Here is a 26,924-nt window from a genome sequence, read left to right on the forward strand (position 1 = left end):
TACTGTTAACCAGACAGCCATTGCAGCCATAATCAAAACCTTCTGATGCAACAAAGAAGAAGTGCTGAGCGGAGCGTCGAGCGTTTAAGGCTTGCGCACCATGAGCTCTTTCTCAGGAACTGCTCACTTTAATAAGGTTCACCATCAAACTTGTTCCTTCCCCTGTAAAAGAAAATATTAGTGCACATTTCGGAGAAAGGGAAGATTCACACGCCAGTTTTTCCACTATCAGCGCTGCCAGATTTTAGTTTCTGAGGTTTGGAGAGAATTAGAAACAAATGTGGGGGTCTTTGAAACAGCACTTCTGATATATCTCAACAAAAATGTTCTTGGCTCGACTAAAATCAGAAAAGAAAATCTGACAACACCCTCCTAAATGCACCAAGCTCATCATAAACAAACATGAGCATTTGCCGTATCGCTTTTCACAGAAAACACGTGCAGCTCAGTGGTCGCATGTTTACGTCTGGTGCTCATGCAGAGTGTAGCTGACTCAGCTCGGCTCTGAATTCGGGATTATTTTGCAGTCAGTGACGCATCAAAGGTGGTATTTCTGAATGAGGTCATTGGCCTGAAGTGTGTGATGTGGGCTGGTGTTTGGCTTTTCCAGGTCTGCTGCAGATGTCCAGGTGTCAGATTCTCAACCTCTTTCTCACGCCCACACTGGAAATTCACAGACACATGCGCACACACTTACACAAATCATGAAAACAAACACTGCCAGTAAGGAGTTAATTTGATGAATCTGTTTACACTAATACGTTTTAGATTTAAAACAGCATTTTAGAATGAAAATGATCCGTGTCCACACTAGCGTTTCACCCAGCCTTTCTGAACAACTTCAAGTCTACATTTAACCACTAAAAACACAACATCACCTGACCACAAACACACTTTGGCATGCTCTGCAGCGTGCTTTGGGCACATCTACTCATATGAGAGCTATGTATGTCAGACTGCTTATCAAGAATCTACCACTGGGTTTAATCTTACTTAAAATATTTGGTAACATGAAATTTAATTCATCTTGTTGTCTATACCTACTGACATAGTCCCCAACTTTGGTCTTTTGAATCTATTACTTGTTCTCAGGTAATGTGTTTTGGCTGAGCGCAAAGATAAAGTTAGGTTGATATATTGATTAAAGGTGCAGTAGGTGATCTGCCAAAATGCTAACCGCTTAGCATATTATCTTTGGACAGGGTGGAGGGCCTGTGATTCAAAGCCACGCCTCCTGAAATCGCATCACGCACTACCCACTAGTTCATGTCATTCGCAGCATGCAGGAATTACATTTATCATTAAGTCATACTTACATGCTATTTCAGAGCATATATTCAGAGTATCATAGTTAACAGTATAGGAAGGCTGTCATTAGTCAAAAATGAACCAATATGAATATAAAAGCAACCTCAACTCAATAAAGCAGGTAAGGCGGAATAGCACAATTACTGATGTTTTGTTGTTAAACTACATAAAATCGACATTATTGATGCTGTCAAAGGTCCTTTATAACACTGAAAATAGTCACATCAATCTTTTGCCTGGAGATTTCAGTGGCTGAACAACACATCTGTGCATATAAGCATAACACAATATAGCACATAACACAACACAATCTAACATAAGCTTAGCCTGACTAAAATAGTTTTAAAACAGAACATTACCTGTCCAACGGTAATACTTCAGCTACGGTGTCATCCTTCCTCCAGCATGCAAATGTAACTCCAATATTAATTCAGGATTTTAATAAGTTTCAATTCAGCATTTTATTTTACTTCGTCTGTGATTGTCTCGTGAACATGCAACGTATACCCAACGTGTCCTCAGGAGTTTGTTTTCCATACTTACAAGGAGAGGATGGGAAACTGTGTGTTGGCTACTTAACGTTGAGCCACAATCAGGTAAATATCTGCAGCCCCGCCTCCATTTTTTAGATGTCTCCGTTTTCCTCCATCCACACTGACATAGAGCAGCAGCCTTTTCAAATTAAAACAGCCTCTACAGCATTTTCAAAAACCTCCTTTTTCATCACTCGAAAACTCTGGTGTAGTGTGGATGGATGACGTATGACGTATTCCACTGCATGGCTATCCATCTATTTGTCTGTCCATCCATCCATTGGTAATTATTAAAATTATTAGCCCTTTTAAGCTATACTTTTTTTTGATAGTCTACAGAACAAACCATCATTTTACAAATAACTTGCCTAATTACCCTAACCTGCTTAGTTAACTTCCAACTCCCAGCTGTTAAAACTTGAAAGCTTATGAATTGAATGCATGCCAGGTGATGTGTATTTTTATAACGTGGGAGAGGGTGGATTAGGAAATCAAGACCCTAAATAAAAGTGCACATAATTATAAGACAGTTTTTCTCCTCAGGAAAAATGGGCCAAAAAAGGAGAGATTTACCTGACTCTGTATTGTCAAAAATTGTGAAAAAACAGAAAGTGTTCCACAGGGATGCAGCACTCTTGCAATATCTAAGATAATCGGGTGTGACAACACAAATCTCATGGCAATTCGTAACTTTTTGATTTAGTGGCTAATTCATATGAATTCGTACAATCTAATTCATATAATTTAGTATGACTTGCTCATCTCCCGAAAAAGTGCTGGGTTTAGGTGCCTTGCCTCCTTTTTTAAAATCTTACAATTTCGTACGACTGAACTCATGCGAATTCGTACGAATTAGCCACTGAACTGGCAAAACTTAAAATACTTACGTTTTCTCTTGAGATCAGGCTGGGTGTGATCACAGAACCATCAGTATGGACTATACTAAAACTTCTGTGTTAAATGGCTTTGACACAAATCTACATTGTAATAGCGCAATATAAATAAACTTGGATTGTATTGAATTGAATCAAATGTTTTGTAGAAAATAGTCAAAAAGTCGCAAGCAATGTATTGAGAAGAAAAGTATACAAATTCACCATCAAGGTTTTGAGAAGAATCAAACATGAAGCTACCAGGAACCCATTATACACCAGTGCTGGCATCTTCCACACCAGTGCTGGCAACCTACCTGGAGTGTCAAGAAATATGAGGTGTTCAGTTTTCGGAGACATGGCCACGGTAAGAAAGGCTGAAACCCGATCACCTCTGTTGAAGTGTCAAGAATGGGCCAAGAAAAATTAGACAACAGATTTTTTTTTTGTGGACTGATAAGATGAGAGTGACTCTTGATGGACCAGATGGATGGGCCCATGGTTGGATCAGTAATGGAGCTCAACTTCGATTCAGACGGCAGCAAGTTGAAGGTGGGGTACTGGTATGGGCAAGTATTATTAAATATAAGTTTCAACCTTTTCGGGTTGAAAATGGACTCAAAATCAATTCTCAGACCTGCTGCCAATTTTTGAAAACAAAGTCTGAGGCTTTCAAGAAGACATTGATTTTTATGCAAGACAACGCTCCATCACATGCATCTAAATATTCCACTGCATGGCTATCCATCTATTCGTCCGTCCATCCATCCATTGGTAACGTTCATCCATATATCTGTCTGTCTATCTGTCTGTCTGTTCGTCCATCCATTCATCAAATTCATCTATCATGAATTAAGGGATGGATGGATAGACGGACAGAGGGATAGACATATAGACGGACGGACGGACGGACGGATGGACGGACGGACGGACGGACGGACGGACGGACAGACAGATGGATGGATAGATAGGTAGATAGATAGATGAATTTAACAAATGGATGAATGGATGGACATACAGTAGCCGTGCAGCCTACAGCCTCTTTACCCTTTGTGTATTACTCCACCCAAATACAGCCAGCAAAAAGCAGACACTACAGATCTAAAGTTTAAAAGATGCACACTCAACTGTTTATCTGTCAGCTTATGATTTGAATCCAATGTGGAAGAAAGTAGTTCCTCTTACAAAAGAGTTTTTTAAACTCTCCATGTTTGATTTTGTTTTTATATACACAATTATGCCGTCAAACTGTTGTATAAACGCAATATCACACTCGTAGCAGTGCGATATGGCTGTATATCGGCATATATCTATCTCTCTGTCCGTCCGTCTGTCTGTCTGTCTGTCTGTCTGTCTGTCCGTGCATCCATCCATCCATCCATCCCTCAGTTCATTAGTCAAATTCATCCATCTATATACACATTTATTCATCATTCATTGGTTAAATCTATCTGTCTGTCTGTCTGTCTGTCTGTCTGTCTGTCCGTCCGTCCGTCCGCCCGTCCGCCCGCCCGTCCGTCCGTCCGTCCATTCATTCATCCATCAATTTATTGGTCAAATCCATCCACCTATCCATACATACATACTTCAATTCATTGGTCTAATTCAGCCATCTATCCATATATTTATGCATCTATTTATCCATATATTCATCCATCCATACATACTTCAATTTATTGTTTAAATTTACTCATCAATCCATCCGTCCTTTAATTCATTGGTCAAATTGATCCATCCATCACATATTCATCTATATATCCATCCATCCATTCATACTTTAGTTTATTGGTTAAATTCACCCATCCATTCATCCATCCATCCATATATCCATCTCTCCATACCTCAATTAATTGGTCAAATTCATCAACCTATTCATCTATTTATCCATATATTCATCCATACTTCAATTTATTGTTTAAATTCATACATTCATCTATATTTTAATTCATTGGACAAATTGATCCATCTATCCATCTATTTATCAATACATTTATCCAGTAACACTTTACAGTAAGGTTCATTAGTAAATGCATTTACTAGGATGGACTAATCATGAACAACACATGTACAGCATTTATTAATCATAATTGAATATTGACTAATGCATTATTAACATCCAAGTCCATGCTTATTAACATTAGTTAATGCACCAGGGGTTAACATGAACTAACAATGAACTACTGTTCATTAACTAACGTTAACTAACATGAACAAAAACAGTAGTAAATGTATTATTCATTTTTTGTTCATGTTAGTAAATGCATTAATTAACATTAACTAATAAACCATATTTTAAATGTGACCATTTATTGAAATATACATCCATCAATCTATCCATCCATACTTCAATTTAATGGTTAAATCCATCCATCCATCCTTCAGTTCACTGGTCAAATTCATCCATCTATCTATATATTTATTAATCTAGCCATCCATCCATCCATACTTCAATTATTTTCTTTTTTAATTCATCCATCCATCCATCCATACATACATACACACATGCATTGTCAACCCAATAATTAAAATAAAAATGCACGGTAATAACAGAAAATGTGTGCAGAGATAAATAATAATAATAATAATAATAATAATAATTCAAAGTAAATGTTTGTAGCCTTCAACCTTTCAAATGCAGCAAGCAGATCTCAGCAGTTAACTAAAACATTGTAAATACCTTGACTTTGTTGCCAAGTAGACTCTAAAGAAACCCCTCTGCAACCGAATGTCTTTACAAGATCCAGCTATTGTTCTGTTGCAAAGGTGGTCAGTAAAAGAACTCCATGATTTATTTTACTAAAAATATTATGATTCATTTAAAAGAGAATAATGTGTTTTGTGCTTTTCTCTTTTTCTATTTTCTCTTTCCATCAAATCACATCATTGTGATTGTGAATACACATTATATGTTAAATGCATTTTTTATAAGACCCATTGTTTTGTTTGTGATATGATTTCAGATCATATGATTGGCTAAAATAGTTTGACCGTTTTGGCCACTTATCAGCAATTGAGCTTATGCCAGTAGCGTGCAGGCAATATATTTAAAGCTTTAAACGGGAGAGTCTGCATCCTTTCCATTGTTTACAAGGGATATCCTATTTATGAAATGAATAAGAGGAGATTTTCAGATTACCATTTGGCCCTTTATATATATATATATATATCTACCTCACCTGGCATACTCACATTGTTTGAGTATCCTCAAACAACACTTTAACAGCAGCTGAATACAGACTAAAAGGAAATTTGCAGAATTTATATATATTTAAAAAAATAATAATAAAATAAGGGAAAAAATCTTTAAATATAAATATTTGGTAACACTTTAAAATAATTGTCCAATAGTTAATGCATTTACTAACATTAATAAACAAATAGCAACACATTTATTATGGTATTTATTAATCTTTGTTATTATTAGTTGATTTTATTCAAGGTAAATCACAGTAGTTCATGTAAGTTAATGTAACTCAGTTTATTAACTAATGTTAACAAGCACAACTTTGAATTTTTGATAATGCATTAGTTATTGTTGAACTATGATTAATAAAGGCTGTACAAGATTATTCATACTTAGTTATTATAAGTAAATAAATCAACTAACATCAACAAATGGACCATTATTCTAAAGTATCACCAAATATTTATTTTAAATAAAAAAAAATAAAAATAAAATAAATAAAACATCCATGGATAACTATTATCTAACTGAATATTGAATTTAATTATTGTTATTATTATTTTGCTGTTTTTTTTTTTTTTTTTTAATTAAAACAATAGTCCATCTAGTGGTGTTTTGTTATGCTAACTTCACCCTTACACTCCTACAGTACATGTTGATATTGTAAGAATGCTTAACAGCTCAACTACACAACAAATAAATAAATCATTTGATTTACTCATGTTTTTTAAGGTAAGCAAATGCAAACATTTTATATATGGGCTAAATTAAAAAAAAAAAAAATGTAGTTATATTTAACTAAACTTACTTGTTTTAATCCAGCCCATATGATCTATTTGCAACCACTTACCTAAAAAAAAAAAAAAAAAAAAAAAAAAAAAAAAAAAAACACTGTATTACAGGTTTCACACAACTGATTTAAACCAAAGTGTTACCCTGAATTGGGTAAACTTGAAGGAATTAATTATTTCAAGACACTAATTTACAGTTAGTGTCATTTAAAGGCTAAAATAATAAGGTTATAGGCAAGTCATTGCATAATGTTGGTTTGTTCTGCAGACTATTGAAAAAAAATAGCTTAAAGGGGCTAATAATTTTGACCTTAAAATGGATTTTAAAACAATGGTTTTATTTTGGCTGAAAAAAAAACAAAAAAAAAACAAATAAGACTTTCTCTAGAAGAAAATAAAAAAAAAATAAAAAAATAAGACATACTGTCACAATTTCACACTTTGTTAAACATAATTTGGGAAATATAAAAAAAATAATAATAATAAAATCAATTTAATAATCTGGTCTAATAATTCTGACCTCAACTGTATATTTGTACTTTTGAGAAACAAAGTTGTGAATGAAAAATGTAAACCGTTTTGATTTCTAAGTGATCATGTGACTGAAGACTGGAGTAATGAAGCTGAAAATTCATCTTTAAAATCAATTAAATAGATTATTAAATTAAATGATAAACTACCTTTGAACAGTTCTTTGATAGTGCAATAACATTTCATATTTTTGCAATTTCTACTGTGTTTTTGATTAAATAAATGCAGCCTTGGTGAGCAGCACAAGCTACTTTAAGACATTTAAAAATCCTGTACTGACCCCAAACGCTTGACCGGTAGTGTATATCTAAATGTATATAATAAAATACTCATGGTACACTCACAATTACAGAGAAGTAGTATAGATAGTAAAACAGTAAAACACAAAAAGGGTGATGATTTTGAGATATAATCTAAATTAAACTATATATGGTAGTAATTATAAGAAGCAAAGTTACAATTACAAAATAATCACAGATATTAGGAATAAACACAATTACAAGAAATGAAATGGCAAATGCAGGAAAAAAAACACAATTACAATCAATCAATCATAAAATAAATACTTAAATCAAGATTTTATTCAGATACAGAAATAGCATTATATGTGAAAGAGAACTCACACAGTATGCAAACATTATATTCACAGGATTTTTTTTTTTTTTATATTGAATATTAAATTTTGTTTTTCATACCTTTTGGCAGATGAAATAAAGCGCACAAAGCCTTGGAAATCAATATTCTCAAATAACACCTCTAAACGCAGAGCTTTATGTCCCAGACACAGCTCAGAAAATCACCTGAAACTGCAAATGCAAGACCATAGAAACCAGCAAAGCATAATATTGATTTGTCTTAACTTGAGGGCTGAAACATATTACTTTCACACACAGGATCAGATGAGTTAGAAACAAAGTTGCAATTACAAAGAAAAGAAAAAAAAACATTTTGAAAACAAAGTTACAGTTGAAATACATATTAGCACTTGTGACCAATTACACTGAGATTATGAGATCCAAAATTATAGTATTAACAGGAAAATTATGTAACTGTGAAAAAAAAAGAGAGAAAAAAATCAGTTGATACATATTCACAAATCTGAGAAGTAATCTCACAATCACAAAAAAATTGTGTGGAAAAAAGTTGTAATTGCTGTCGTAATGATTTGCAGTTTCAACAAGGTAATGATTAAGGGTGCTTTCACACTTGGTTTAATTGCCTCGTCCCTGCCCAAGTTCGATTGTCCCCGCTTGCCACCTACTCTATTGGTTTGTGTTCACATTGTCTTTTCTCCTGCTGAACCCTGTTACACTTGCGTCATCAAGCTGCTGTTGTGTGTACGACTGTTGCTAGGTTACAGACACGAAAGCATTGTACCAAAATGGAAAGACACCCGCACTCCGCACATTGCGGTCAATCTGCTTTTACTGAATCTTTTATTTTAGACATAAAGAAAGCAACTCTCATTAATCTGCCGCCAATATATATATCGTCACCTTAGAATTATAAGGTTCTATCTGCGTTCTGTATGATTTTGAGATATTGAGCTTCAAAGTTTTTCCGTTCTTTATAGCAAACAACATGTGTGTAACAGATCTCTTTTATACATTAACATGACAGAGACCCTAAGGGTTCTCTAAATGTAAATTAAAAAAGTTCTCTAACATTTGCAAATTGGAGTAAATAAACCACGGTAAATGCAGATAGAACCTTCTCATTCCAAAAAGTCATTTTTCACTTGGAATTATAAGGTTCTATCTGGCAGATCATACATTGAAGCATTACTTTTCAAGAAATACAATAAAAAAATAAATAGTTTAGTGTTGTAACAATATGTTGATGCTTGAGGAAGTTAAACTTTTGCTTTCTTTAACATTTATTTCATGTTTTAGGATGAATATTTTTTCTTTTAAAATTAAGCATACAAGGCTGTACTAAATGTTTTTTTTTTCAGTGCAGATGTTAATTTTATCTAATTAATATGTTCATATTTATTCAATATTATGCTTTAAATAAATGATTGAATGATATTTATTGAATTATATGCCCCATGAAATAAATTATTTGCCCTTCAAGGCTTAATACTAAACTTATAGACTTTAAAAGAAACAGACGATGAGCAAATGGGTTTAATAAACACTGAAAAGTGTTTCACTAACTATATGTGAACAAATAAATATATTTCACATTTAATATATACATTTTTAAATATTCATTTATTTTTCAACAATGTAAAATTGAGCATTTCATCTCAATGTTTGTGACGCAGTGGCGCAGTGGGCGGCACGATTGCCTCACAGCAAGAAAGTCGCTGGTTTGAGCCTTGGCTGGGTCAGTTGGCATTTCTGTGTGGAGTTTACATGTTCTCCCCATGTTTGCGTGGGTTTCCTCTGAGTGCTCTGGTTTTCCCCATAAGTCCAAAGACATGCGGTACAGGTGAATTGGATAAGCTAAAATTGGCCATAGTGTGTGTGATTGAGTGTGTATGGGTGTTTCCCAGTGTTGGGTTGCAGCTGGAAGGGCATCCACTGTGTAAAACAAATGCTGGATAAGTTGGCGGTTCATTCTTCTGTGGCGACCCTAGATTAATAAAGGGACTAAGTCGAAAAGAAAATGAATGAATGAATGAATCTCAATGTCAAGAAATGCTTCTAAATCATCACATTTACACACGTCTCAATTTTGTGTGGTGTGGCATTATTTAGCCGACTCTGATTTTGTGTGATTTTGTTCTTCTGGTGTTTCCTGCTGTCAGTGGAGCAGTCCGGCGAAATGATAAAGAAAGCTGGTCCCGATTGGTCCTCGTGCATTCATTAAAAAATCCTGATTGGCTCACAGATAGAACCTTATAGAGCCAAGCTAGAGTTCAACTTTGTAGATACACCTTTTTGTTTTTTAAATAAAAAGCCTTAAAATGTAAACAACCTATAAATAAACATCCCATAATGTAAATAAGTTGCCATTTAAAAAGAATATGTGAATAACTCAATTTTGACAAAAATGTCCGACGCAGACTTGAGCACCGAACTCGCTCTGGAAGTCCCAGAAGTCATTGTGACTAAAGGTGGGAAGCACAGCATTTTATTTAGATTCATTATTAAAGTTCAGAGATATGACTTATTTACCTCAGGAGTTTTTCTAAATGAAATTTTGAAAGTAAACTTTACCATGAACATCTTAATAAAGGAATAAACACATTGAGGGGGTTTGTTTGCTTAAATTTGTATAAAAATCAGTTTTATTTATATTGTGCAGCGTATATTTATAATGTTTTTATGCAAATTATATATTTTAAAAAGGGGAAAAACATAAAGCACACAAATATTTGGAAATCATCAGTATTGTCAAATAAAGCAGTGCTTTATGTCCTATGAAAAAAAAAAGTACCTGAAACTGCAAAGGCAAAACCACACAACCCAACAAAGCATAATATTGATTTGTCATAAGTTGAGAGCTGAGACATATTGCTTTCACAGGAAGGATTCAATGAGTTAGGAATTACGCAGTCATTAAGGACTTCACACCTTTAGCTGTGCTGAAATCTGACCTGCGTGGTAAAGGAGGGCTGCTATAATTGGGAGCCGCTCTTTGTTCTGGTGTCACTCACGTAGGACTGAGATGAGAAGTTAATTATTTCGCTCTTAAATGCCAAAGCGCCTTTTTACGGTGGAGCATAATTAGCTTTAAGGCTCTCGTTTTCAAGCGAAAGTTTTGCGACTTTTGTGAGAGTCTCATAAAAGTTAACTGTTTCACTTTTCTCATTAAGTAGCAGTCAGCTTCGATTTCCCGTCTGAACCAGGAATGGCAGCTCCGCCGACGGGGTCGAAATATAAATTACAGCTGAATGGAATTACGCTGTTGGTGCTGGTCAGACATCTGTATTTTCACTGGCTAATGTCCATATCCCTCTGGGCCCTAGCAACATGCGACCACAAAAACGCTAATTTATAGCTTTGTGTAGCTGCATTTACACACTTTCTCGATTGAGAATTTTTTTTGCATGATGGCAGAAATAATATTTAGCAGATGAGGTCAGTCTGTCCAAGCATCTTTGAGGATCCGCATGAGAAATGAGCTGAATATATTTCACTTGGCTAGTTGCTGAAGCTAAAGCTGCGCCTGTCTATTTGTTCTGCTTGTTTTGCTAAAAGCATCTCTGCCAGCATCGGCTAATCATAAAAGGTTACACCTCAGGAGGAAAAACAGAAAAAAAAGGTGGACATACTTGTCTTTCCATTCTGGTTATTTTGGTTTGAAAGCAAGTGCTTTGTAAGATTGGGGCTTTGTTTGAAAAAAAAGAGTTAGAAATAATAGAGAGAAGAAGATAAAAGCATGTTTGTTTCCCAGGAGATTTTTGTTATCATTTAAATGCTGCTGTTTTCATTGTGAGGGTCAAATTGAAGTCTAAAATGTTTATCATGCATTTATGTCTAAATTGGACTTTTTATGTCTGATTTTAAATTGGATTTAAAATCATTTGCACTTGTCCAAGACCCAAACAGAAATGTATTTGGCATTATATTGTTCAATTTAATTTATTTAAATTTAAATCAGCTTACTTTAGTGGTATTTAAACTGTGTGTATTCTAAGACAAACTAAAATAAGCAAACCTTATTTATTTATTATTATTATTAATTTTATTTATTTATTTATTCAAAAAAGTAAATATGCATTGAAAGAAAAAATGGCCAGTGGTTGATTGATTAATTGATTGATTGATTGATTGATTGATTGATTGATTGATTAATAAAACAAATAACTAAAGTGGTCATTCTGTCTGTTTATTTGTTTATTTATTTATTAATTTACCCTTTGTCCCTTTATTAATCCGGGGTCGCCACAGCGTAATGAACCGGCAACTAATCCAGCACATTTTTACGCAGCAGATGCCCTTCTAGCTGCAACCTATCTTTGGGAAACATCCACACACACACACACACATACACTACTGAAAATTAAGCCTACCCAATACCCCTGCACCACATGTCTTTGGACTGTGGGGGAAACCGAAGCACCCGGAGAAAACCCATGCGAACGCAGGGAGAACATGCAAATGCCACACAGACACACCAACTGAGCCAAGGTTTGAACCAACCTTCTTGCTGTAAGACGACAGCACTACCTACTGCGCCATTATGTCGCTTTATGTATTATTCATGTGCATTCCTAGAAAGACCAAATGGCCATTTTTTTTTTTTATTTATTAGCTTGATTGTTGATTTATTTTTTTTTTACATATTGAAAATATAATTTACGCTAAATTAGGCTTAGTAAACTTAAATGTTGCAACTGAAGTTGTTTGGATCAAATTATTGCCATTTTCTGATCATTAATTTTTTGATTAATTTATTAATTTATTTCACATTGTTAGTTTCCAAAAAAAAAAAAAAAAAGTAATTGTGCATTCACAGACAGAACAAATAGTCATTTATTTATGTATTTATTTATTTATTTATTTTGATTATTCATTTTCTTTTTGGCTTAGTCCCTTTATTATTCTGAGGTTGTCAAAGCTGAACGAACTGCCAACTTATCCAGCATATCTTTTGCGCAGCGAAAACATCCAAACACACTCATTTACAAACACACTATGGATAATTTTGCATACCCAATTCACCTATACCACATTTTATGGACTTGTTTGTTTATTAGCTTTTTTGTTTTAATACATGTTGAAAAGATAATCTACACCAAATTAGGCTTAGTAAACTTGAATGTTGCACCTGAAGTTGTTTGGGTCAAATTATTGTGATTTTCTGTTAATTAATTAATTAATTTGTTTGTTTATTTATTTAGTTAGTTATTTTCTTATTATTTATTTATTTATTTATTTATTTATTCACATTGTTCATTTAAAAAAAAATGTCAAAAAAATATTTTTTGATAGATACTGAAATTAATATTTCCACAAAATTAGGCTATATATATATATATATATATATATATATATATATATATATATATATATATATATATATATATATATATATATATATATATATATATATATGCACAACTTAATAAATGTTAAAACTGATGGTTTTTTGAGTCAAAATATTGCCTTTTTTCTGATCACTTATTTATTTATTTATTTATTTGTTTGTTTGCTTATTTATTTTATTTAATTAGGTTTGTATACAAATGATAGAAATCGATTAAGTGGTTTATTCTTTGGTTCATTTGTTTTTTGTTCATTCATTTGTTCATTATTTTGTTTGTTTGCTCATTCATTCATTTGTTCTTCCATTGTTTTAGATATGTTTTGTCTTTTAGTTTGATTTAACTATAATGATCAAAGGTATTGTAAAAAGGTGTTACTCATACAAGTATTTGCTTGTGATTGCACTTCATTCAAGTTAATATTTTTGGCCATAACAGCTGTAAACGGGACACCCACAGTGAATGCCTGATGTACAGCTGCACACACACACACTGAGGCCAGGCTGGATTTAGATGGATGAACTGTTTATTTGTTACACGCTCTTTCAAAAGTTTTAAATGTCTGTTTGCCCCTGAGGTCCTGAACCGAAGCCGAGGGTTGTGGAGTGAACACTTTACTCTTTCAGTTCCTGCAGCAGCAGCGAGAGCACAAGTTTCTGCCAGTGGCTAAAAAAAAAAAAAAAAAAAAAAAAAAAAAAATGAAATATAAAAACACCTCGTGGGACACTTGAGCCTTTCTGCCCTTAAACAACACTTTTTATTTATTTATTTATTTATTTATTTATTTATTATTTTTTTCTTCTTCAAACATGCTATAGCTACAAGCCACATTCTTCCTGACTTTTAAATACTGTTGTTGTGGTTGGTGTTTTGTGTGTTGGGTTTATGTTTCCAGTAATACTCCAGTAATCCAGTAATTTGTTTGACCATGGTTTTAGTAGGCCATTATCTTTCTAACTATTAAACTTCTTCTAATGATCAAAAGTAATTAAATCTTTATTTCTTTCTCTTTTCATTGACTGAATCATTTAATTTAACAATGTCACTGATGATATTTCTGGTTCTCTGGATTTGCAATTTAAAAGATAAATATTTTCAGTAATATGTTCATTTGTGATTTATATGTATTTTCTAATGTGTCTTAACATTTAGTTTTTGATCAATCAGAGTATGTATTTGCATAAGTGTCAGAGAAAGAATAATCATTAAGATTTTTATTTCCTTTCTTTGTTGTCCAGAGCTACAAAGCTTTTTCTGTCTTCGTTTCAGTTGTCATTGTCAGATGTTTTCAGACACTAGCTTATCTCAATTTTCTGATTCAAAATGTTGAGAAGCTCAATGCTTGCTTTGGTTCTGACATCTGGTGTAGTGATGCTCAGGCTGTGGACTCAGTGTGAGCCTCACTTTTGGCAGAGAGTCTGTTGAAGTTGTTTAGGAAACTGAGAACCTCAGTGAGAGACAGATGAAATGACAGCACAACACCAACCATCTTAGACACACACGTAACGCAATATGGCATCACCACAATCTGCTTCATTCACACTAGTATTTGCTGGATTGCTTGTTTTATTTTGCAGTGTGAAAATGTATCACATATTGAGAAACAGACTATGCAGCTTGCAGAACTTCACCAATTGAAATAAAGTGAAGGAAAAAAACCTCAAGAGAAACCAGACTCAGTTGGGCAGGTGTGAGTAGGTTATGGTGGGGAAGGAGCGAGGTGCCATGATGGAGATGTGGCTGATAACACCGAGGGGGGTCCCCATGAAAGTTAGACATTGAAAGTTGCTCACAAGTCACAATAATTAAATTCTTCACCAGATAGAGTTGGCTATTGGTGAGTGGAAGAGTTTACAGAGGTGAGTGGTGGCTGGACTGGAGGACAAGCTGGTGTCTGGAATGTAGGCAGAATGGGAGGCACGAATGTGATATTGGGCTGAGTTGGACCAGCAGAGACTCTCAGGACAAGGATAAAGGAGAGTTCTGTGACCAGTGTGAAAGGGGGAAGCAATAAATCCTTCTCATTCAAACAGTCTAACCGATTAAATCCCAGTTGCTTAATCTCAGTGGTGGGAGTGTGGACGTAGCTTCTATTTATCTCCACAAACATTCCCTAAAACAGTGAGATTGATAGAGGGAGGAGCCAGAGACAAAAATTCAGAATTATGAGGATCCGAGCCAATACCACTGCAAGGACAACAGACCATAGTGGAGTAGAGGGAGTGAGGAGCCATGGTGAACATGTGGCTGACGGTACTGAGTGATTGGATACTACCAAGGTACAGCCATACATTGTTGCCCAATCTGAAGACAGAGAGAGAGACGCAGAGCCAAGGTGACCTTGAGGATCCAGAAGGCTAAGATGTAGCTGATGGCTCAAATGACAGAGGTAGAGCCAGGGATCTGGAAGCCAGAGGAATAGAGGGCCAAGATCAAGCTGGATGTAGAGGTAATGATAAACAATGATGAGGGGATAGCGGAGCACAGCAGGAACTGGTGAGATGATGGGCCATTTTGAAGTTGAGAGAGTTTGGGTCAGATTGCTGAAGTGGAGTCAGAAACTGTAGATCAGAAACTTAAGGCAGATACATGAGGTCACCTTGAATAGTAGACATCGGCAATTGCTCACAAGTCACAATAATAAGAGTCACCAACAGAGTTGGGTATAGGTGAGCTAAAGAGTATACAGAGGCAAGCAGTGGCTGAGCTTAAAGACTGGCTGGTGTCTAGGATGTAGGTAGAAGAGGTATGAAGGGGACGAATGAAATGGTGGGCTAAGTTGGACCAGCAGAGACTCTGGGGACAAAGATGATGGAGAGCTGTGTGCCCAACTTGAAAGTGAAAAGCCAGAAATCCTTCTATTTCAAACAGTCTAATAGATTTAATCCCAGTTGCTTAATCTTAGTGGTGGGAATGTGGGCGTAGCTTCCATTTATCTCCAAAAACATTCCCTCAACCAATGATGTTGCCTGTGTTGTGTTGAGAAACACTTCTTTGTCAAATTACAGAGCCCCTCAATTTGCCACATTAATTCCCTAATTCCAACCACACCTCCCATTCTTAAACCTACCCATACCTAATCCCATCTATTATCCATACTGGTGAAAAAGAGGAGGCATACTTTGACAGGGGTGCTTTTTTATCATTACACCAGCTCAAGCACTTGGTCAGACTTCCAGGGGTTCTAGCTCTGGAGTGATGGTCTGCTCTGTCAGTTTTGTGTGCATTGTATTAATTCATTTGGTGGTCTCAGCTTCTTAACTTGTGGTGGGCTAAGTCATTTTTCATAGCCTGGTTCTATGTCAGAAGTGGGGTTTGAGATGTCATCAATGAGACAAATGGAGAAAATCCATATCTATCCAACGCCAATCCACAAACGCGGCATAACTTCCTTGTTGAACCTATTCAGGCAGGCGCACACAAAACTGCTCACTGAAGTGGACTAGATAGAAAGTGCACAGTGAGCAGTCTGGGAAGGAGGTCAGATTTCTGATTCGATAAATTCTCTTATATGGTCCTAAAAATGGTTTTGGCCAAGCTTTCTGTCATGGTTTTATGATCAAGGAGCATACAATAACTTTGAGTTTCTATTTAAAGACTTTAATAACACATAACAGTAATCCAACAAAAAGACACAGACAGACGGAACAGTGACATTTAAGACTCAAGAATGAACTGAGGAAAATTAGGAATTTAAACACACATGGAAGAAATTAACTATTCTGAAACAGGTGAGAGGCTAGTCAAATAATTAGAAAAAGGGAAAAGAAAAACAAACCAAACACAAAACAGGGCAGACATGTGAAATTATAATATATGTAATATTGCCAGTTGACCCAAAAAAAAAAAAAAATGCATTAAAAAATATATCACTTGTTTGGTATATACAACTACTATGACTACTTAACAATAATTATACTAATCCATTTGAGAACACTGACTTAGTAAACCTTACAAAACTGTCAATTTCCATGAGTGTTTTTGAGGAGTGTGTGTGTGTGACATGAGCAAATTGTGTGATCTGTGTGCGGTCTCTGGCAAACCAACTCAAACTCACACTACACACATCTTGCTTCACTTGGCTGAAGGCCTAAATTCCACCAATGGTACACTTCTGGATGGTCAATCCATGTCTACAACAGAAAAAGTAGCAAGAAAGAAGGAATGAAACAAGCAAGAAACAAGAGAGCAAGAAAAAAGGAAGTATTTATTTATTTATTACAAAATTCATCTTAACTTTTGGGCACATCTTCATATTTATCTACTTATTTTATATGAAATTGTAAATTTTTATTATTTGTCTCCATCCCTTGGAGTTGTAGAACTTTTTTTTTTTTTTTAATAGTGATGCCACAACAAGGACAAAAAAATGAAACATTGTCATAACAGTTCTAAAAAAGTTAAATATGTGAAAGATTCTGGGACAAAAAATGACCAGGGGCCTCATGTATCAACGCTGCGTACGCACAAAAACTTTGCGTACGCCAGGTTTCACGCTCAGAATCGCTCACGTTTGGATTTACTAATAATGAACTGAACGTGGGAATGTGCGCAGGTTCACGGCAGCTTTCTGGCAGGCGTACGCACATTTTTTGTGCGTGTCTGTTTTATTTCCATTGGCGACTCCTAGAGGCAGTTGTGTTAAATTCTTCTCTACAAAGTGTCTGATCCTTGCAATCGCAGCTGTATGAGACGGGTTCATATAGTAGGTATGTAAGATTTCCATACCATACAGTTGACCAGCTAAACATTAAAGCGCAAATTGCAGCAGTCGCAATGTAATCTGAGCAATCTACCGCACACACATTGCTATAAAGACACTATCTGAAGATGAATTTGCATGCGTGAATCAGAAACATTTCCATTCAATAAATGTGCAAATAAAATATGATGCACAAACTTATTGATGATTCCTACTTGTCTTTCTCTTGATAAATAGTGGGCAAAATCTGATATGTAGCGGGGGAAAAAAGAATAAAGAATTTATCAGACGCTGGATTCGAGCCGAGTTGACGCTCGTATATGTCTGTACATGATCACATGCTTCTTATGAGGTGCGCCACTAAGACCGCTTAGGGTACTGCAACATTTTTCAGTTATAAACCACACTATTTCTTTTTTAAATGCACTCAGTGCGATGTTCAGACCCAACTGTGTTAACCGCATCAGCTAAACCCCCACTCTATTTTTTTCTTTTGTTGTTAATTCCGGAGAACAAACTTGCAAATAACACCGCTTTTCTCCGGTCTACCTCCGAAAGCAGCACCTCCATTTCACATTCTGTTCAAAGTTTCTCTTTTTGCTTGATTTTGCCGTTGCTTTTTCGTTGGGTTTTGCCATTAGCATAGTCATTAGCATATTCATACGGGGGAGGAGGCAGGGAGGGGTTTTGTGCTCGTGCATGTTGCGCTCAGTTTCACGTTCATTCAGATGTACAAAAGAATATGCGTGAGATTCGGCGTACGCAGTGTTTCATACATCTGAATTTTTTTCTGCGTACGCACATTTACAGCTTCGTGCGTACGCAATGTTTTAGTAAGATTTCCACGCAAGTCTTCGTACATGAGGCCCCAGGAATGTGCTTTACAAGGGGCTTCAGTCACATGATTTTGAATAGCAACTAAGTAATTAAGTTTTTCCATACATTTAAAATGAGCATATAGTGTCACAACAGTGTGATATAATATCAAGTTCCTATGTTTATAGAAATATATGGATTAAAAACATATTGCAATTTACAAAATTAGCCACTTAAATTAATTAAAAGTTAAATTATATCTGAGGTACAGTATACGTTAATGATTTTAAAAAATTTAGAATTACAAATTAAAAATGTGATAACTGTGAAATATATGCCCTGTGCTACATGTGCTGACAATTTTTGTTATCACAAATTCGCCAAAGGCTGCATTTTTTTAAAACCTTAATTACACTGGCATTTTTATTTTTATTTTATTTTTTGTTTGTTTGTTTTATTTTTAAATATGTGCCCTTTTTCATAAGCGGTCTGTGTGGGTCCTAACATCTCAGCATATTGATGGGGACTCTATTCTGCTCAGTGAGCACCATCTTTTAGAAGAGACGTCAAAACTGAGGTCCTGAATCTTTGCAGTCATTAAAATTCCCAGGATGTCTTTCAAAAAAAAAGTAGGGGTTTAACCCCGGTCTCCTGGTCAAATTTACCCACTGGCCTCAGGCCATCATGGCCCCCTAACCATCCCCATCTCTTCTCCACCAATCAGCTAGTGTGTGGTGTGCGGTCTGGTGCAATAAGGCTGCTGTCATGTCATCCAGGCAGATGCTGCACAATGGTGACAGATTAGGAGATTTCCTCAAAATCTGTGTAAAAAAGGGTTTGTGTATTCAGAAAAGTGCTATATAAATGTCAGGAATTATTATGATTATTATTATTATTATTATTATTATTAATAATAATAATAATCCACCAGGGGCTGTTGTGTACATTTCTGTCAATCTCAATCTCCTACTTATGAGCATATGTGAAAGAGACCGGTTGGCTTGTCTTGCATTCATCAGCTTGCTATTAGCTGACTCACAACCACCCCTTTCCTTAAACCCAACCAAAAGTGTTTTCAAAATTAAACTAGTACAGAAAGTAGCATGAACAACAACAGAAGCTGCATGTGGCATCACACCACCTCACTGTGTTCTTTTTACACACAACATGCAACAGTTCTCGATTTTGCAGTCCTGGGAACATATTTCCAATGGGCCTGGGCTGAATTATTGACAATACTAATACTACTGGTTTGTAGATATGTATAAAGTACTAGAGACCCAGACTTAGATAAAAGTACAAGTGCTCTATCAAAAAAAAATGACTTAAGTAGAAGTTGAAGTGCTCTTTAAGCACCATACTTAAGTGGAAGTACTAAAGTATTCAACATTTTTTGTACTTAAGTATTGCAAGTAGTTTAGTTAAAAATTTACTCATCAAGTACTGAAAGTAAAAGTACAAGTATTGTGTAATGTAGTTATTAAAGAAAGCAGTCAAAAGACATATGGTTTTGTTTGTTTTAAATACTTTTTTAGGGGCACGTGATTAAGCAGAACAAAAAGAAACATGGGTTACAATTATTATAGCAGCTTTAACACACACCTATCAAAGTTGTGTGTCACAAAAACAGTTTGTAATCCACTCAAAACACTATTGAAACCCATTTTGGAATCGCAAATTACCAATTGTAAACGCTGTAAATAGAAGTTCTAATTGCTTTTTGAGCACTGACAGGCGAGGTCTAACACCCCTATGATTGATTATTGTCTTCACCTGCTCAACAGAAAGGGCTGCGATCGGCTGCAAAATGAAAGGCTGTTCACCGATGGCGGGAAGAACAGCCGCGGTTACAGTCTGTGTGCCCATAATATGCGGTTATCACAGGTAATCTATAATAGACACAGTGGAGAAAACTCGCATCACAGGCACGCTCGTGTCTGGGTCCACAAGTATCACTTTAACACCCAAGAGGAGAAGAAAAGTTACCTCTTAAACAGGCCAGCGGGTCAAATGTCCAAAGTGAGAGAGAGGCAGAGATGGATTTTTGCAGCCTTTCTCCCTAGCAGGTCGTGTGCTGTGCCGCCTTCATTGTAGTAAGAGCATTATTTGCTTGACCTTGCCTCCTTCGCCATAGTATTTTACTGTGACATCACGCAAAATGATACATGCGTAATAACCGGTTATGATCTATTACTGAACTGATATCAATAATTTTGACACCCCAAGTAACGAGTAACAATGCAGCACATAAAAAAGTCTAATGGAGTAAAAGTATTAAACTCATCGAAAATATGTACTGACGTAAAAGTGGAAGTAGGAGAAAAATCAATACTTCAGTAGAGTACAGATACAGCTTTTTAGGACTTAAGTACAGTAGTTAAGTAGTTCTACTTTGTTACTATAAATTTCTGCTGATTTGCAATCCACTGACAGGTTTGCAATGATGTTAAATTACTGTGGTGACTTTTTTTTTTCTTTGTAATAGCATGTTTTGAAGCTGTGACAATAAAAGGCATTTACACATTTTTATCTTTTAATATTAAAAGGCTTTTTAAAGGCTCTGAATGCTCTTGCAGACACTGAAAATAAGGATCATATGGTTCTGGGTCATAAAAAAAGGAAAAAAAAAAAGCATGTACACTATAATAGTCTGAATAATTAATGTATTTCCTATTTCAAGTGAAGAATGCACAGTGGCAAAGATCCAGTGTTGTGGATTTTCTTATACTGAAAGTTTAAACTTGCAAAGTCAAAATCAATGTTTTAAATCAATATTAATTACTACTAAATCACTAAAACATTGTTAATTTGTAAATATATATTAAATATACGCACAAAGGCATTTGTAAACACTTTGTGAACTACAAACACTAAGTTTTATGAATATACTGACTTCACAATTGACAATATCCAACATGTTGAACATTAAATCATTAAGGGTATCTTCATACAGCACAGCATTGAATTGGTTAATCTCTTGGTCATGAATCATGATACATTTTGGCACAGTGTAGAGTCTGGACCACGTAACCATCCTGTCAGTGACTATAATAATACTAATAATTCACAGTCACGCTAGAGTTTCATATTCGTAGATCTCTGCAAAAACTTACTGAACTTAAGTTCCCTTTGATTTGGGCTATCAAAATAACCCATTTTTCAACATGCCAGAAAAAAAGCAATAAGTTTACATTAAAACACAACAGCAACTTTCTTCAAAGGACACATATTCACATATTTACCTGAAGATATTTCCAGAGAGGCAATGTCACATTATCCCCACTGATATATGAACATATTATTCCTATGTTTAATTAAAAGACATGAAGCATAAAAATAAAGTCATACATCTTTATAAAATGTTGGTGCCAAACCAGTGTCTCTCCTACATTAATGTTCTGTGTTCTTAGTAACATTTGCCAGCCAAATTGGTCCCGGACCTTTTGCATGCTAATATAAATAAGGAAAGGCTGGATTTACACTACAATTTCTTACTTTCCAAAAGCACCCAGACACGAAAGGAAGAATTTACAGCAGCCATCAAAAAGACTGCGGTGTATTGCCCTGCCAGATATTGCGAAGGTAGAGCTGGTAACAATTTCTCCCCTAATATATACAGTATCCACAACAGGAGACAGTTTCAAATGTCTAGTTATGTTGGCATTCTGCTATGCTCTTTTAAAACTTCTTCTTCTTTTCTAAACCATTATAGAGCATCATATCACTAGCTAAACTTAAAATAGTAGCCAATTACTTTTTTGTAACAATACATTATAAAGGATAGTAGCATGAAAGCTCACATACATTGCAGAGATGTATTTTTCATGTTTGTGTTTACATCTGGAAGATGTATTTATAAAAGCGTTGGCTCATTTGAAAACGTCTATTGAGATTGCAGTTGAATCTTCTGGATACATATTTATGATATGTATTCAGAATATATATAATTTAGAATAATCATGCAACAGATATTTTAAAGTAATTTATCAGATCTTTGTTCATCGCAGATGCTTACCAAACCATATGGCCTTTAAAATAGATTTCAGATGTACGTACGTTATCTGGGAAATAAATTGTTTTCTCAATGTGATAAAAAACAGAGGTTTAACAAGCTAGCAACATTTTGCAATGTACCTAATCTTCTAATCAACTTGTCAATAGCATGCTAAAACATGGTAATTCATAATGTCAAACATCCTTGCAAAACCTAGCTAGCCTATTAAAATGTTTTAACATGATAGCAAAGTTTTAACAAAGCCACCCTTTCTCATCAATTCTGTTTATAATTGGACAAAATGGACAAAATTTTACAGCACAGCCTTGAGCTGGAGGGGGTCCGGTTTGGGGACCACAGAATTTTATCTCTGTTATAAGCAGATGATGTTGTTTTCTTGACTTCATTGTACAGGGAACTTCAGCATGCACTGGGGCAGTTTGCCGCCAAGTTCAAGTATCTTGGGGTCTTGTTCACAAGTGAGGGGAGGATGGATCGTGAGATTGACAGGTGGATTGGTGCAGCAGTAATGCAGTCGATGCACCGGTTCATTAAGAAGGAGCTGAGCCAAAAGGCAAAGCTCTCGATTTACTGGTCAATCTACATTCCTACTCTAACCTATGGTCATGAGCATTGGATCATGACCGAAAGGACACAATCTTGAATACAAGCATCCAGAATGAGTATCCTTCGCAGGGTGGCAGAGCGCACCCTGACAGATAAGGTAAAGAGCTGTCACCCAGGAGGAGCTTGGAGTAGAATCGCTGTTCCTCCATATTGAGAAAAGTCAGCTGAGGTGCTTCGGGCATCTGTTATGGTTGCCACCTGGACACCTACCAAGAAAGGTTTTCCAGGCATCTCCCACTGGGAGGAGGCCTCAGGGAAGACCTAGGACAAGCTGGAGGGACTATATTTCTCAGCTAGGGTTAGGGAAAGCTGGAGAAAGTGTCTTGGGAAAGAGAAGTCTGGGGTTCTCTTCTAAGGCTGCCGCCCCCGCAACCCAAACCCGGAAAAGTGGATAAAAATGAATGAATGTTAGCAACATAATTGTAAAAGAAATTATAGAAAGATGCTAGAGCAGGCTAACCAAGCTAGCATAAAGCAACCACCCAGAATACTTCTGTGCATGTTGTGTCTGTTAAGCTTTTAAGAATATTAATTATTCAAAATTCAAACTACGTTATGCTGAACCATTCAAAGCTTCAGACTTTTAAAACTACAGAATTTAAAACTTTCTGGTCAATCCAACATCAAAATTTGAATTGATCTACATGTTCTCAACTTTAATTTAATTAATTTTGAGCTGAATATATAAGTTTAATTGATTTAATAATGCATTTCAACACAAATCTACTGAGTCTACACATCAGAAAGAAATGAAAAAAAAATTGTTTGGACTAAGTATAATGATACAGTTGTTAGCTTCTTATTTTACATTAGTGAAAACCATATTAAGGTTAACATACTATATTATAAATAAATAAACATGTTCCAATTGAATAATGGTTTGTATCTGATTTGAAACATACTCTAGGTATTGTGTTGTAAGGAATCTGTTTTAAAATATCAGCTTGGGGGCTGGTCTTTTGTGATTATTGGCATGAATTTGATGCTCTGCGGTTCGAGTCACCCGCGTCATCCCTAGCAACCACATAACATCCGTGCCAATGATTGCAATAACTGAACCCGCCTTTGACTGAGCCTTTATTTTTCTTGTGGCAGAGTGGAGCTTTTGAGTCAGCGCTACAGGAGGTGGCCTTTAATTCTGACAAATTCAGAGCTGTGTTTATGCAGGAACTAGGGATGTACTTTATGTTAAATATTGTGGCAATGCATCTGTGCTTGTTTGCTTGCAGGAGCTAGATCAGCATCAGTAGGTTTTCTTCTAACAAGCATAAAGAATTTAGAGAAGAGGATGGGTGTAGGTTAAATGCAGATGAGTTTGAAAAAAAAAAGAACTGAAAGCATATTACAATCTTCATTTCAGGGAATGTTCTGACTTTCCTAATGGATTTTTAAATACGTGGCTGGTGTTTCAGTTAGAGCAGACTCATGTGATTTTTTAGAGTGGAAAATCACAAAGGCTCTGCTGCTCACAGTATGAAACACTATGATGATGATGGCTCACAGCAAAAATAAATAAATAAAACTTTAGGCCTGCTGGTTGCAAGCTGGTTTACTAATCTCCACTGGTCTAGCTAGTCACACAGCTTGGAGAATTAAAAGAATAGCAGATTGCTGGATATAAATTCAAATAAATAATTTAATACGTTTATTTATTAACTTTTCTCAGTGACTGAATAATTTATATGAATAATATTAATAATTTGACTTTCAGTCAGTCACTACGAGTTGACATTGTGTTTGATTGACAAATGAAAATTCTACCACGCACTTTCCTTTGTATAGTCTCTGATTATATCAGGGGTTGCCACAGTGGATTACTCAGGCAAATGTGTTATGTGGCACATGCCCTTCCAAACGGAATCCAGCAATGCGAATATACTATTTCCTGAACCCCCAGTGTTGGAAAACACTCATACACTCTCATTCACACACATCATGGCCAATTTACAGTAGTTTATCCAATTCACCTATACCATGTCTTTGGACTATGGGGGAAACCGGAGCAACCAGAGGAAAACTGTACAAACACAGAAACAAAATGCAAAATCCACACAGAAATGCTGCATGGCCCAGACAGGACTCAAATCAGAGACATTCTTGCTGTGAGGCAACAGTGCTAATCACTGAGCCACCATAACACCCATAATTAGAACAAGGGCCAATTTTAGAACAAGATGCAGTGTCTGAGTACTGTATGCACAGACTGGTTTCTGTTATCTCAGAAGTGAGATGGCACATTCAACTGCAATGTCTGGGTCTTCTGTCTTACCCTCTGCCCTTCACTGAGTGATTTCACTATAAAGTGCAGTTCCTGTAAAAAAGCATTTCCTTTAAAATAAAAAGGTCAAAAGGATTAACTCACATCTTTATCAAGATACCAGTCTGTCCATTTATTTATTGAGGCATGGTTTCCTGTCCTGAAATAATGGTCACTGTCACTGCATCACATGTTTGGTCATCCAGTATATGGAAGTGGTGCTCAAGAATAGTACATGCGGCTCACACTATTGCAGGTGTGTGTCCTTTCCATTGCTACTTGCACTGGGGTTAGCACACAGAAAGATCTGAGGATCTCAATAAGAGCTGTGTCTGCCCATTTGTGGCTGTCAAGTCATTTGAGAACACTGAGGATTATTTATCGAAAGCTACAGCTTTTGTTTTTCCTTTCAATTCTGGCTCATCTATTCTTCCTATCTATGGGGTGGTTTCTCAACCTGAGTTTAGGGCTGAGTTGATGGCTGTGCTTACCCAGGCTGCTGTTGCATACAGTTTGTAGTTGAATGCACTCCCTTTCTGACAGCTTGTTGGTTAAATTGTTAGATTGTGAGTCTTGACTATGGTAGAAGACTCATCTGTCCCCCACTCTGTTCCTCTAGGCAGTGCATAAAAGCTTACAAGGTTGCTAAAGCCTGAAGCTTGTTTTGGTCTTACTGCGCTTTGGTCTTAATTTCTGGGTAGCCTGGGAGGTTTGGGGCAGTCAGGCTGCCATTAAGTCTTAAGACTGTAAAGTATTCTTGAGAAAAGATGAGAAAAAGAAGGATGTCTTCCATGGTGGAAAGCTAGAAAACATTAAAATGATCAGATTCTAGGTGTGACATGCCAGGTGCTTATGGTGGGTGATGCTCTGTTTTCCTCTGAAGATCATATTCGCCAGAGATCAGGAGGTTGCCTTTGGAGGACAGGCATTTTTCCAGCCTGTGTCATGCCTATTCACCTTATTTACTGCGTACGAGCAGGCATAGCCATTTGAATCATTTTGGGTCAAGACTTGACATCTCATTTACTTTCATTCATTTAAGACAATAACTTCTGTATTGAAGAATAAGGTCAATAGGCTTTGCTGGCTTTGTTATCTCTGCCTAGCCTGTCTCATTGGCTTAGTTAGACAATTCAACTTGGCAACATGTTTAGTTTTACCAGACAACCTTCTAAGCTCAGAGGTGTGTACAAGGTGTGTCACATGTGTGACATCCACAGTTTCCTGTTTTATGTGCAGTTTGTGAAGGACATGTTTGAGCAGCCAGCCATGATCAGGAGTGGCTTTTTAGACATTATTCCATAAAGAGCGATTGCGTTGAGACCAATCTTGGATCTGCACAGTTTTGACCACTTTTTTTTATGGGAT

The 26,924-nt window shown here is 35.8% G+C and overlaps 1 protein-coding gene and 1 long non-coding RNA gene across 2 annotated transcripts in view; one reads left to right on the top strand and one right to left on the bottom strand.

The window, feature by feature from the left end:
- The window catches only part of LOC147832132 (uncharacterized), a 194,803-nt gene that overhangs the window by 138,670 nt on the left and 29,209 nt on the right, over positions 1-26,924 (top strand). The window lies entirely within an intron of this gene.
- LOC147832133 (uncharacterized) overlaps positions 14,399-26,924 on the bottom strand; it is a 123,180-nt gene continuing 110,654 nt past the window's right edge. Inside the window, exon 6 of the mRNA XM_087298056.1 lies at positions 14,399-17,293. Within this exon, the coding sequence (XP_087154182.1) occupies positions 17,251-17,293 (43 nt within the window). The 3' untranslated portion in view covers positions 14,399-17,250. The remainder of the gene's footprint in view (positions 17,294-26,924) is intronic.

The sequence above is a fragment of the Danio rerio genome, chromosome 20, assembly GCF_052040795.2.
Source record: "Danio rerio strain M-AB ecotype USA chromosome 20, GRCz13ab, whole genome shotgun sequence".
Lineage (NCBI taxonomy): Eukaryota > Metazoa > Chordata > Actinopteri > Cypriniformes > Danionidae > Danio > Danio rerio.